Source organism: Falco cherrug, chromosome 5 (assembly GCF_023634085.1).
Source record: "Falco cherrug isolate bFalChe1 chromosome 5, bFalChe1.pri, whole genome shotgun sequence".
Taxonomy (NCBI): domain Eukaryota; kingdom Metazoa; phylum Chordata; class Aves; order Falconiformes; family Falconidae; genus Falco; species Falco cherrug.
This window is the reverse complement of record NC_073701.1, coordinates 60688250-60702649: the sequence shown is the minus strand read 5'-3', so window position 1 is coordinate 60702649 and position 14400 is coordinate 60688250. Positions and strand designations below refer to the sequence as shown.

The 14400-nt window shown below is 39.8% G+C and overlaps 1 protein-coding gene across 7 annotated transcripts in view; it reads right to left on the bottom strand.

Annotated features, from left to right (window-relative positions):
* NAV3 (neuron navigator 3) overlaps positions 1–14400 on the bottom strand; it is a 414479-nt gene that overhangs the window by 117780 nt on the left and 282299 nt on the right. For all 7 annotated transcript variants that reach the window (XM_055711535.1, XM_027808516.2, XM_027808518.2 and 4 more), the window contains one exon: positions 8648–8763. In XM_055711535.1, coding sequence (XP_055567510.1) covers positions 8648–8763 — 116 coding nt within the window. The remainder of the gene's footprint in view (positions 1–8647; positions 8764–14400) is intronic.

Below are 14400 nucleotides of genomic sequence, written 5' to 3'. Positions count from 1 at the left end.
GTCAAGATCAAAACTCTGCTCCATACAGATATGTGCTAGCACTTGGGTCTCGTCTTGCCCTTTCTGAGGTCAAACCAAAGTTAACTTACCTAAAATATCAGTGTACAGGACCTGTTCTAGGTCCCCTAGCATTGTTATTATGACATCCTCATCCAGGTGTGCAGTCCCTTCACGCAAGCAGCCTTCCTCCTCCTCCTCTGCCCAGTTCCTGCTGGGGAAATGAGATGTGCAGGACGCATTTTCATCATCTGATTTTCCTGTCTCCTCATTGTTAACCTGAAAGCCTCCACCTGTATGCCAGTTCCCCGACCTCCTGAACGTCCTGCTTCCAGTAGGTGGTATCGCCTGAAATGCTTGGGGTGTGGTGAGGCTGGAGTGGCAGAGAGAGTGCACTGACCGTGAGAGTGCCTTGGAAAGGGAGCCTCTGCACCCAGCTTCTGCCTCCAGCTGATGGTAACTCTGGCTGGACTTGGAGGCGTTTCCAAACCAGTTCTCCCTGTATGAGTATCGCCTCTTCTCCCCTTCGCTGATGAGCGTGAGATTAGTTAGAGACTTCTGCTTCTGAAGACGAGCACACCCTCTTCTAACCTCCTTGCCTTTAAACACTGACAGTTCAGCAGATCGCTGCATCTTTCCAGCTGGGGCTTCAGCTCAGTTAGATTTCATATTTCTGAGATGGACAGCAGTTCAATTCGCCCGAAAGGTCTGGGATGTGATCCTTCCAGCACCGGACCCTGCACATCCCAGGTAGCACATACTTGCACTCGCAAAGAAAAGCACAGCTCAAACATGCAGTTTACAGACCGTAAATGACTAGACAGGCACAGTCATTTTCTTTAAAATTACGCTGCTGTATCCGCTAAGCCACTTCTCTCCCGTCACATTAATCTGCAGTACTTACAGTCATTTTCACTTAGATTTCTCTCAAGCAGAAGAGAGTTGATCAAACACTCTGCTCCAGCACAGAAGTAATCCCAAAAGCCAACTGTGTTTTCCCCTCTCCATCCAATCACCGGTCCCATCGGAGCGGTGGGCCTGCATCTCTGTCTACAGCTGCTGCCTTCTGAAATCCAAAGTAGGCACAAGTGCTGTCTCAGGCTTTTCCACCCCCTCTCACCAGATCATGACTGATCCCAGCGCACAGCTCTTCACTTTAGATGGGCTGACACAGAACTGCAAGTACAGCCTCCACGTCAGAGCTCAATAAAGAGCCAAAATTAACCACTGAAGCAAAGCTCTGCACAAGCCTCCTTACATTTTAGTATTCAACCTGCATTCCCAGATATATGACTCTTCTCTGCTACTGCAGTGAATGCTGCTGGCTGCCATGGCAGCAAACATCCCGGTGAATTAAACCGGAGACACAGAAGGCTCTGCCCAGTTTACGGTGCCACAGGTTTCAAGACACAGCTTCACCTGAATGGGATGCTACAGTAACAGACCTAGCTCACAGTCAAATCCTATTTTTCTCCCTAAAAGGTAAGGGCGATGAACTATTTCTTCAATATAACTGCTACTCCCTGCGCAGGAAGCTAAAAGCAGATTTGCAAATGGACCTTCAGTCTTGCAATTTCTGCTCTAAATAAGAAAAAAAAAATGTAATTTAGCATCATAAAGAAGCTGAAAAATGGAACACACCACTATCTACCCAGTAAGGTGATTTTATAAAAGGAAATATTTAATTTCTTTCTCCTTAAAATATACCGTGTTCACATCTCTGTGAGAGTATGGAATGAAAAAGCTGTAATAAAATCATTGTTTCACAATCTTCTGGAGAAAATCTATTAATGGAATAGTATTTTTTTTATAAAGCAACTCAGTATCATGTCTGAACTAAGTTCACCAGTTCTAAATGTTATTTTAAAATACAGTATCAAGAGACAAAGACTTATGTTTAAATGTAAGCCTTTTCTCACAGAAAAAAAGGTATTAGTCCCAGAAATAAAAAACAGATGAACAAAGAACTAGCTTAATTTAATTCCAATTTTTTAAACAGAAACATTTTATCTAGGGGCAATTAATTTCATAAAACATTATGTAGAAATCTACAAATATGAAAACTGCTGTATAACAATATACTGCTTTTGTCCATATTAAAATATGCTCATCTCAAATCCCTACCTGAGCAACCCTGACAGGGAAGTAACCTTTAAAAATGCCACCCTAAGAGTCACAGACACTTTGTAATTTCCTGTATGAAAAAGCAGATGTTAATAGAAGCCTCAGTGTACTTCTTGCTTTTTGCTGGCTTAGTTTACAGTTTTTCAAGATATATAAGGAAAAAAGTACATAGGGGAAACTTCTTGGAAATTTTCAAGAAAGGGTACATTTTTTCCTAGGTAACCCTCATAAACACATAATTAGCCTAGACAAAAATTCAGTAATCTCAAGCAATGATGGTTTTCTATATTAAATCACTGACACATTCCTAGAAAAACCATGGTCTTGCAACAAGAGGAGATACCACTCCCTTCCCCACCTAGCCCACCAAGTCCAAGAGGAGACAAGAATGCTTTGGCAGACTGAGCAAAATCTTCCCAAACATGAAATGCCTGCCACTTCTTCAGCACGGAAACAAAAGGTAAGACTGCTGAGTTTACTCCCAGGGTCTGCCAGTTGCAGTGGCATGTGGGCCCTTAAAAGGTTTTTATGAAGATCCTGGTGCCTACCTGCAGCCGAGCCCAGCACACCCGTGCAGGTGCCAACGTGGTCCCGGCTGAGGAAGCAGAGACCCAGCACTCCCTGCATGCTCCTGCACCGGTACACACTGCCAGTGCCATGCAGCTGTAACAGCCTGTCCAGCGTGGGTGAGGAAGATGTTGACATTGTTAGAAAGGCTTTACAGGGCTGTATTTACAATGAGGAGGTTTCAAAATGAAGGGCAATCTCACTCTTTTCCCATTCAATGGTTTTAAAAGCTCAACTTATACTCAAATTGGTACAGTAGTCTCAGTTGCTGTGTTTTGAATTAGTAGGAAGGCAATGATTTGGCCCTACATGGTGCTGCGGTGTGGTGGGATCAAGGGAACATCTTCTCCTACCATAAAAAGCATCTCCCCAATACTCCAGATAAATGAATGAATCTCTCGCCGCTCTTTCATACCCAAACAGCTAGTCAGTAGCTTGCCTCCATGGTCATCTGTAGGCAGGTATGGACCTGCTCCGCAAGCTCAGAGTGTGCATGCCTGGTTGCATGTAGCAGTCGTTACTGCAGTGCTGTATCTGGCCTCAGTAAGCCCTGTGGACAGGGATGCCCCCTCGTGCTAGGCACTGTTCTGGTAGGGAAGCAACGCATGGCATGGCTGCTCAGCTCCCAGCATGAATAGACCAATACAAGACTGCCAGAACTGGCCAGGGTATATTTAGTTCTCTTTCCAACTGGGAGCAGAAAAACTTACAACAGGGGATGAAAAGCCTTCACCCAGTAAGCAATGCCAAACCTCATGTATGGTGTTGGCAATAGGTACTGCACCACTTCAGGCTGGAAGGGTCTCTGTAGGGGTACAGCTGGGTCCTGGGCAACCCAGTGGGTCTCAGTGTCTCTGCTGACCTGTTTCTTCGCCTGCCTGAGTTATTCATTGCAGCCCAGCTCCAGCAGGACACAGGTCACAGACCATCATCCATGCAAGGGAATGACACCTGAACTGTGTGGGAGCCACATGAGGGTAGCTGGGAGCTACAGCATCCACCTGTCTCATTTGCTTTCCTACATACATGAAAAACACGAGTCAAATGCTGGGATACAGAGGTACTGAGGCTAATCACAGAAGCTTCATGCAGACTTTGTGTGTACAAACACTATACTAGAGCCCTTAATTACAAGGATATATGAACTTTTCTCTCATTAATCCCATTGCTTCTCTTGGTAGACAGGCTAATCATGATCATCCTTAGGTACAGTAGATACCCATGTACATTCAAGTGCTCAGCAGAAAGAACACTAAATTTATCCTTCTGCTTTACCACATCTCTCTGCAGGGTGTCATTCAACAAAATATAAAATTGCAATGTGGGAAATTCTCAGGTTTATTTATTGAAAAATGCTTTTGTAAAGCTCATCTCTCCATTTTAAGATGATAAAACACAGCAACAAGCAAATACATCTTTCTAAACTAAGAAGATATAGTATAGGAGACCAGAGGACAGCCAATGTCATGACAACACATTATTCCTCAGCTACCTTGCAATTAAATGTATTCCCCACCCACCACACAGGAACATGTTTAAATCAAGAACAGCACAGGGAACTTCCCCAACCCATCACAGTCAGCCTAACATATTACCTTATTTTTACTGTCTCTTTCACAAAAGAAATTACAAAAAATATTTTAAGAACTAATAATCTAGGGACAAATTTTGCTGTCAGATAAGACTTTCTTTGAAGTCTCAGTGCATAATCTGGAGCCTTACAAATGAATTATGTAATAGATCTCCAAATGCATAAGATTATGAATCTTTTCAGCTAAGCATAGTTAAAAAAATATATTTGTAAACTATTTGTACACCTATTAACTGGTTTGTCCAGAGAAAAAAATAAAGCACAGTAAACATAAAAGCTTGAAAATTCAATGTTTTTATGTGAATCCTGCCACTTATATTGGCCTATAACTCTTAAAATTACTCTTTCATTTCTGCTTCACCCCTCAGATTTTTTATAATTATTCAATATTTGTAAATTAATGAATAATTATTTAATCACTTTGCATTAAGCTCTTTGAACATGCAAACACTTGTTAAAGCCAAACGCTATCACTGATTTAATAAGATACTTTGTAGCTGCTGACATGTACAGTTTACAATGGATTATTAAATAATTAACTTAGTGACATATTTCCTCAATAAACTTGCAGCAGAGAGAGACAGCAGAGAGCTACTACAAGTAGAAAGACTGGGTAAGAAAGTCTGAACGACTTGTGGCTAATCATACCATTAAACACAAGAACCAAACTGGATTACTTTATTAACCTTTTCATCCTCATTTTAGAATCCTGTCTTTAAAGCTATACTCCGGTTTTGCTGAAACAGAGATACTGAGTAGTCTTGTTGAGGCAACTGGTGATACTGAGTGGTCTTGTTGAGGCAACTGGTACATAAAGTACATGCAAGAAAGAGTGTTCATACATGACAGCAGAACTGGTCCTTATTTTGGACTCCCAAATATCTGTCTAGGGATTTCTTGGAGAGAAGTCTACACATCTGTATGCCAGATGTGCCATGAGTCTACCATATGCAGAACACACCAAAACTACTGTGCAGGTGACTCGTGCCTACAAATGGAACTCGTTCAGCGCGTGGGTGAGGATCACTGGCACCATGCACACAGAGCAGATACAAGGTGTGCAGGGAGCCTTACAACTACTGTGCATATGCTGTACTGCTGATCTGCATGTGCACTGTGGAAACATCTGGGACTGCTCTAGCTGAGCTGTGGAATACTCAGAGGGAAAAAAAAAAGTAGGAAAAAAGTCTGAAGCACTTCAGATCACATCTGGATCAAATTCCCAGCAGAGATGGAGGAGCAGTGAAGAAACCCAGATTTACAGTAGCTCTACCAAGAGACAGAATTGGCTTTAGGCATAAGCCATGTAGGAAATTACCTCGGGCAGCATATTTATGGGGACGATTTAAAATAAGAGGTTGTTCAGTTTATCAGGGCTGCACTTCTGGGGCTACAGCTACACCAGCCTTGCCATCTCCCTTGCCTTCCATCCTCCCTTCATGGCTGTGCAATTGAAAACAAGTGATCACTTTCAGAGTAGTGGACAGGAAACAAGCGGCTTGTGCTCTGACTTTGCCCCATCCTTTCACCAGCTCTGAGCTGGAAGGAAGGAGAGGTTTTAAAGGTAACCATCTCCCTTAGAAACATGGAGGAAGACAGAGCAGGGGAGAGCTGGAAACTACCCCTACAGCTTCTTGCTCTCTCTCCCTACTTGCCCATCACTGGTGTTGAGACAGTGGAACAGTGGCAAAGGGATGTGAACCGCCTGGCTGGCCACAGAAAACAGAGCCATGACCATCCACCACTCGAGCAATGAAATTAGCTTAGTTTTGGTATCCTGAATCACGCAAGGAGAATGGTGCCTGACCTACCACTCCTAAATATTTTTACAATTATTTTTTCCACATCCAAGTTTTGCCTATATCATGGAGAAGTCTTGAACCAGCCATGCTTACAGCATTAGTTTGATTGGCTGGTTTTGCCCTGAAGTGGATTAGGAGCTCTGATATGATCTGCTTGGCTGTTTATGGGAACAGTAATCTTCAGCCAAGAGGCAATAACAAACACAAGTGTGTAAATATTCTGAAAGTAGAGAAACAGCTTACACAATGATTTAGGCTATGACATCTTAGTCCTGAGCACATTTGCCTTAGTTGTAAATATTTGGCACTGTAAAAATAATACAGGCTAATGAAGCAGAAACAATACTGGTGGGACAGCACTTTACGGACACACTCCTACAAGCTGTTCAGTGATTTCCACAGATGCTCAGACCCTTGCATGACCCTTATTGATCCTTACTACATACCAATACATTGTGCTAGTGTGTCTGGCTACCAAGTTGCAAAAGAATCTTAAGATAATACAAAGATGATGCCCATCCATAGTCGTAGTGGAAGATTCAGGAAAAAAAGTAATATCAAAGTGGAAGAAACTCTGGAATCATCTCTTGACACCCTGAATATAAGTGACCAGATCAAGGAAATAACCTTTGCATATTTCCTTGCTAGTACTGGTATAATCCCTTGATCATACCAGAGTAAAGATGCTCCTAAGTAATAGAATGTCCTTCCTCAAGGCTAATCCATCATGGAATACTTCCCTGAACAGCCATCACATGAGGTTTTTTTCCATGCAGGTTCACCAGTGACAGAATCACCAATGACCTGGTGACAGATCACCAAATGTAGGCAAATATTTATTCAGCAAATGTAGTACTTGATCCATTCATTCTTTTTCCTGCCAACAGTCAATTATGGGTGACACACAACTATTTTTCTCCATATACAATATACTATTGACCACATTTTCCCAGTAGTTCTGCTTTCCTGCCTGTCATGTCAGTCAACTTCTAATGACAGAGTCTGAAAAATCCGATTAGAAACATCTCTGATGTCTACTGCCCTTTATGCTATTTTCTTCTTTTTGATGTTGTTCCATTTCTGTTCAGAGCAATAAAAGGCCAGGAGACATGATGTCCCATTTGATCATTTCAGCAGGTACTGAATCAATATAATTTTTTTTTTTAGCATCTCTACGGATAAGTCCTTGAAGCATCATTTGATCTGTAAGTGTTTCAATTATACGCTTTATACATGCAAGACCAATGAATCTGGTTTCTAGCATAATCAAAAATAATTTTTATTTTAACAGGCATGCGTCACCTCCAGGGAAAATTTCACCATGTTTCATGGTGACATATTTATCACAAAAGCTGGCTGTGCAAATAAGGCATGGTAAACTCAGAAAACTTCCAAACGGACTGAGACAAACCAGGCAAAACCTCAGCTTCAGTATGAGTCAGCAAAATGCCAAGGCAGTCCCACAAAGCTTGGGCATCTGATTTCCCTTCTGGTGCAGAGATAATTTTAGACTGATATGTCAAATTAGTGCTTTGAGTTATAGCCTGTGTAAGAAGAACCACATGCCTGGCTATAAATCTATTTGAATGTTAAAAACTTGGAGTAAAAGAGCAGAACTACAGGGGAACACAGCAGGACAGGATTTCACCTTTTATTTGCATAAAAAATGACAATAAGAGTAAGGATGATAATAATGCTAATAATAATTAAAAAACAAACTGAAACAAGAACAAGAACAACCAAAAAAAAAAAAAAAAAAAAAAAGAAAAGAAAACTCAATCAAAACCCCAACAAAACAGCTCTGGCAAAGAGTCCTTTTGAAAGTAGTCCCACACAATCCTGCAGTTCAATTTGGTCCTGATTGAGGAAGACAGCTGTGACGCACTTTGCATCCATAGACAGAGTTATGGCCAGATCGCAGGCTAATGTAAATCAGCATGGCTCTGCTGACTTCAAAGATATCATTCCAATATGATTTAAAAAAAAAAAAAAATCCTTTCACATTTGTAACCTAATAAGGACTTTACTCCAGGTATACAAGGAATTCCAGAAAACAACTTTTAGCAGCTAGGCTTTAGCAGCAGCTTAAAAGTCACGTACAATAGTAAGGACTTGTTCATTTTCTGAATTTAGATTCATTTATAAGGACAAAATATATCTTATGTAATTTATGTCTCAGTTCAGGTGTTAGGATTAAATTTGATGATCTTTAAACGCAACAGTGTCAAACATTCTGAAGTCAGCTTTCCACTGCTCCTCTTGGAACGTTCAGTATGACTGAAAAATAATAATGACTTGAAACCCTAGCTTGTGAGAGCCCAGTTTCTGCACAAGTTTCTGCACAAGTTTCTGCAATGATGAAAAAGACATTTGAACAGAAGGAGCCAGTTCAGATAAGAGAACTGTGCACTTGAAGCACTAACCATGCACAACCCAAATTTTCTGCATACTTAATACCACTCATGAATAGAGGTCAGAAGCATTATTTCAACCCATTGCAAAACTCCTGGTAAGACACAGATGTAAATAAAGAAGTTACAGCTTCTCCTGACTTATTGTTACTCACCAGATATCTCCTCTAGGCACTGTTTGGCAGTCTTACTGAATGACAAATCCATTTTAGTAGGACTGGTGCAGGAGTCAGCAGGTGGTAAAGAGGTACTGTCATTTTCTGAGAGAGTTCTGAAATCAAGCAAGAAGATTATTATTATCTGTCGTTCATGTATTAATGGAAACAAATGTAATTTGCATTTCCATCTAGTATCATATCGCTATGTGGTGAAAATACCATGAATGTCACATTCTTACTGTGTTAGTTTGACTCCAGCTATACTGATTTGCAAACAGGTAAGAGCTCTCTCTGTCTCTTCAGGAACAACTCACAGTTAATGCTGGGACATTTGGAGACATTTTGTCTCCTTGCTTTTTCTCTGCAAGTGCTGTCAACCAGTTATAGGCAGAATCCATTTAAATTGGTTAAGTCACATCCCTGCACATATATATAAGGGAAATGAAAACTTGTAATTGCTAAAATATTAAGCAAGAAAGGCCATGTGGGAAGAAGCTTATGCAAGGCTGGTATGGAAATCTGGCCCAGATATTTAAATCTATGTGCAGCTTCTTTTGATAATGCACCTTATATAACTCTGGGGAAATGAGATAATCAAGTTTTTCCATCAACTTGCTAACAGATAGCCTATATTTCCTTTGATAGTATATTTCTGTGGATATCATTGATAAATTATAATGGGTACCCTTTGTTAAGCACGTTTATTTGCTGTTGCATAATGGTAAATAGCAAGAAATACATGAGCACATGGATTGTAATGCAAAATAGATCACACAATTACTGCGTCTTAAGGAACAGCTGTAGCAACTAGTTTACACAGGAACTGCTGAACTATGATGCCATTAAATAGCAACATGCACCACATTTGTATACAGTAAAAGAATACATCTAAAGATATACTAGCCACTTTTTGAAATAAAATGGAAAAAAGTCTTCACTTAGAGTCTGAATTCTTCCAGCTTTCCTGACATCAATAGCACAGTCTTCTGACTCTTAAAAGACTAGTGAAATAGTTATATCTTAATTTTAAAATGTTATGTTTATAGCTCAATTTTCAAAATTCACCATAGAGTGTTTGCAATGACCAACTAAACTGTAAACACAAATATTTAACTGTGTGATGAATGCATATTTTATAAATGTCACTGATACAAGAATGACTTATCTCTCAAAATAATTTTATGGCAACTTATTTTATGAAATAACTTTCCAGTTAACATTTTCTTCAGAGTTACTTACTGAATGGATTTGCTCAGTAATTCATTTCAGTAACTGAGGGAGCAGATATCTGAACACACAACACAAGTACTGTCATGGTGGAATCCATTGATTAGAATCACTCAACTCTGCCTCTACTTACATAGAAATAGAAATGCAAATGATGTCTGATTTGATGCACTGTCTTATCACTTTCTGTACTTTTGGGATGCTGGAAATGGACAACTGCTCTATAAAAAACTGGGGTTTGTTCTTATGTAGCTTTTCTTTCTGTCACACACTACTGGAAATGCAAGCTCAACAAGTGTTGCAGGGCTATGTCCTACTGACCTTGAATATAATGTAACATATGGTGCTTGAGGACAGCGTCTTAAGTAACAAAACACCTACTCTATCTCTCCACAATGAAAAAATATAAAAATTCCACAGTCCCACCTGCTTTTCCATATTGCTTCAAATCATGAAAATGAATGAGGTATGTGTGCTTTCACTGAAAGCCATTTTGAGAGGCCATGAATGTTTATGAGTATTCCTTCTGGGTTTAGTGCTGAGGCTTAGTGCTGGATCAGTCCAGGGCAAACTATCAGCCCAAAAAAAAATCTCAGAAAAAGGCACTTATAATAGTAGCAAAGGTAATTGAAGTGTCTGCAGTCTCTTTGCTAAACCCATATCACAGAACTGCCAGGGCTGGAAGCAGAGTGAGGCTGGAATTTAAGAGGAACACTGGAAAAAGAGTAGATTGCTTTTGGTCTTGTAGGAAGAGCGCCTTGCCAGGTGGGTGCAGTTCAAGTATTCTTAGCATTGTCCACAAAATGTATACGGAGTTTACATCTCCGTCTGTCTCTGGTTAGAAACAAAAAGAGATCTTTCTGACCGTATGGCATTGCATTCCTGATCATACAACTGTTCAATCATCAATCACTGCAACAACACAGAAGGGTGATGCAAACCCTTCCCTGAGTGACCAAGAGCCTTATATGTAAGCTATCTTCTAAGAGAGGATAGAAAAGATCCATTTCTGTTTGTATCGACTGACATCTGTCATCAAAAAAGGACTAAGTGGTCTGGACCACCATTGGTCACCAGTACCCAACATTTGCACTGATTCTTCATCCAGTGAATAGGGACAGGTAAAACTGAAATTCAATGATCTAGATCGCCCTCTGGCAGTGACTGCTGCCTGTAAAGTCAATACAGACCAAAACAGATCTCATTATTAACTGTATGGGAACACATACTTATGTTAAAAGAGTTGGATCTCCCTCCAAGAGTAGAAACAAGTAAGGAGCGACTTACAGCAACTAAGCAAATTTCAGCCTAAGTGCATCTGTTTACTTAAAACAACAATGAATACAAGTTTTCACTTGTTCATAACTTCGCTTGCCCAGGTCACACCAAGACTTTTAGAGATATACTAAATACCAGTTAAAGCACATTTTCATTTTTCAACATTTTGTTGGCTGGTTTTCCATTTTCAAAAATCTGATGCAGCTATAACTAGGAAGGTAAGTTGAAAAACACTGTGAGAAGAGTCACTTGCAAAGATTTCCTTTCCCAGTTTTAAAATCAGATAGGTGGGATTAATTGCAGCACAGAATTCAGTTTGTGAAACTTAAAATAGAATTAGAATCTAAAACTTAAAAATAATGAATAGCTAAGATGATATAACACTAATAATTTTAAAGTGTTTGATTTAATTTGTAGAAAAACCATGGACGCACAAACAAAATGTAAATATGATGCAGTTTGCTCAATTTCATAGGCTGCCTGAAATAACGGATCTAAGAAGCGTGAACTGTTGGGTTTATCTCACCTGAAACCTGAAAGTTTAAATATAACATAAAATAAATGTGATTTGCTACCAAAACAAAAAAATAAGCTGCTACACTGACTTCATTCAGCAATCTTACGTTTAATTTGGTACAAATTACAATGATTCTAACTATTTGAGGCAACAACAGAAATCCCACACAGGACTATGGATTTTGTAGCAGTCTAAGTTCTGCTTACTTGAGAAAACTGGTTATTTATTGTGGAAGTGATGGGCCAAAAGTCAGCTGCCTAGACCTTTGACAGCTGTGATTAAGGCACACAAGGAGGAACCTGGGGACGGGGCTCTGATTGACAGCTTTTCTCCCACCAGGTCTCCACTGGGTTGCCAACTGCCAGCACTTCTACAGCAGCCCTGCTGTTTTGGTGTATGATGGCCAAGTCCCTGCTTTTTTTCTGGAGTCAAGCTTAGTCCAGATGGGCTGAGAATAGTCTAGGGGTGAAAGACTTCCAAGCAAAATCACATAGGAGCCTCAGCTCCTGGGGAGCAAGGAGGTGCAGGTATAGACTGGGTGCCTAAAACTTCAAGTCCCTTTGTTCTAGGCCTGTCACAGGTTTTGATACATTGGAGCAAGCAAGCAGATACCTCTTTGCTTAGCTCAAGCATTCTAATTTAAAAAAAAGGTGAAATTATGAGGTTTGTTTTCCCCTATACTTCTGGCTTTTACTTCTTTCTGTGGGACATATTAATCATATGAATGACTCAACTGATCTCAGCAGGACCACAGCACATATTAAGCTCAAGGAAAGGAAACAGCAAATTAAAAGATCTTCTCATTAACCTTACACATTAGACTTAATGAACGTCCTTCTATCCCCTACCTATTCACAGACCATTGCCTTGCCTTGAAAAAACTGAAATTCTTGCATCTCTCTTGATATCAAGGAAAGTGGAAAGAATTTCAGTTTAGTCAAAGCAACCCCAATGATATTTCCTCCAGTGCTGTGCATCTGCAGCACAGATTAATTTAGGCAACTGTCATGAAAACAGGACAATCTGTTTTCTGTTTTAATCATAGCAATCAGAGAATACATTTATCCCCAACCCACTGAGTTACATGCTACATATTCGTAAGAGCATCAGACTCACTTAATGGGACAAAGCGTGTCCTTAATCACACCTGCACAGCTCATTCAGTTTGATTAAAATGAGCCTGTACAGGAGTAATTAAGAAGAGAATCTCGAACACTACTTAATAAGCTGTCTTTAACACAGTCAGTCATTTCCTGTCTCTAATGAAATAGCCAATCTTTGATAAACACAGATAACATCAAAGATCTGTTTGGTTTTTACTCGACATTCCAAAAGACATCAGATGAATGTGCTGGGGTTTTTTTCCAACATCTCTCTGAGGTGCAACTGTCTTGAATGTGTATCACTGTCAGTGTAACAGACTGGCAGGGCCACATCTGGAATATCAGCAGTTTGATCACCCATGTTTAAGACGTGTGAGTTAAATTGGGAACAGCTGCAGGGGAGGGCTACAACGATGTTTACAGGGAAGAAACCCTTCTGAGAGAAAAGAGATGATTTAGCCTTGCAAAAGAAAAGGCAGGGGATGGATTATTCCCTTACATATTTAAAAAGAGTGATCAAACACAGGGCAAACAAGTTAAAGGATGATATTAAGAAAGTAATGAATGTATGCAATCTTGTCATGTGGGTTGTAAACAATTTCCAATAATGATATGAAAGAACCTTCTCATTGGAGTAGTGGGGATTAAATAGTTTAAAATAAAACGTGGTTGGTTTATGAAAGGGTTAATATTATTGTCAGTGTTGGAAGACTGAACAGAATACCCTTTTTGGTCTTTTATCCTACATTTTACTGATTATTTAGTCAAAGGAGTAAGGCCACACTTGTCTGTATGGCAACTGAAACGCATAACTTCAGATTGTAAACAGCAAGCAACTGAATTATCAAGCTAGTGTTTCAAGTCAGGTTTAATCAAGTATGTGTTTATAATGATTTCTTCACTTACAATCCTTCTTCCCATCTTTTAGGGCAACATCTCTACACTGGAAAAATTTCTTGCACAATTACTTGAGAATCAAGCATGAGAAAAAAAGGGGGATTTTTCTAAACACTGTTTTTGTTCAAAGTAAAACTCCTAAGTGGTCATGTTTAGCGCTACCTACAATTGCAAAATGTTGGTGGTATCTCTTGTTTCACAACAGTAATGTAAACAACGGAAACCAATAAAGCAATGCAGTATAACTTTGAATCATCACGTTCTTAAAGAAAGAGTTGCAGAATGTTTACCGGACCATCTAATAACAAACACAATTAACTGATAGCATGGTTTTCCCTGAAAATTTTAACTACCAGAAGTAGCTTCTGGTCATTAAAACTGGATGCAAATATGGCTTCAACAAACCCTGCAGATGCTGTGTTTGCAGGTTCCTTGAAGAATAGTCTATTTTTTTTTCCCAAAGCCAGTACAAGAACATCCTGAACAGGCAGCTGGAATTGAATTTCACTGTGCCTCCAGAGGTGCAACCAAATTATTTCCTCCATTCCATCTGTCACTGTTCTGCACTTCCCATACATCCTTGAAACTATGGTCTAGTAATAGAATTGTTTCAATCACCATATAGGAAAGGAGATAGAAAGAAGATTTTAGTACCTAGGAACACATTACTTATTATACTGGTATTTCCTTTCTCTGCCTCTATCTAGTGAACACTTCAGTCCTCACAG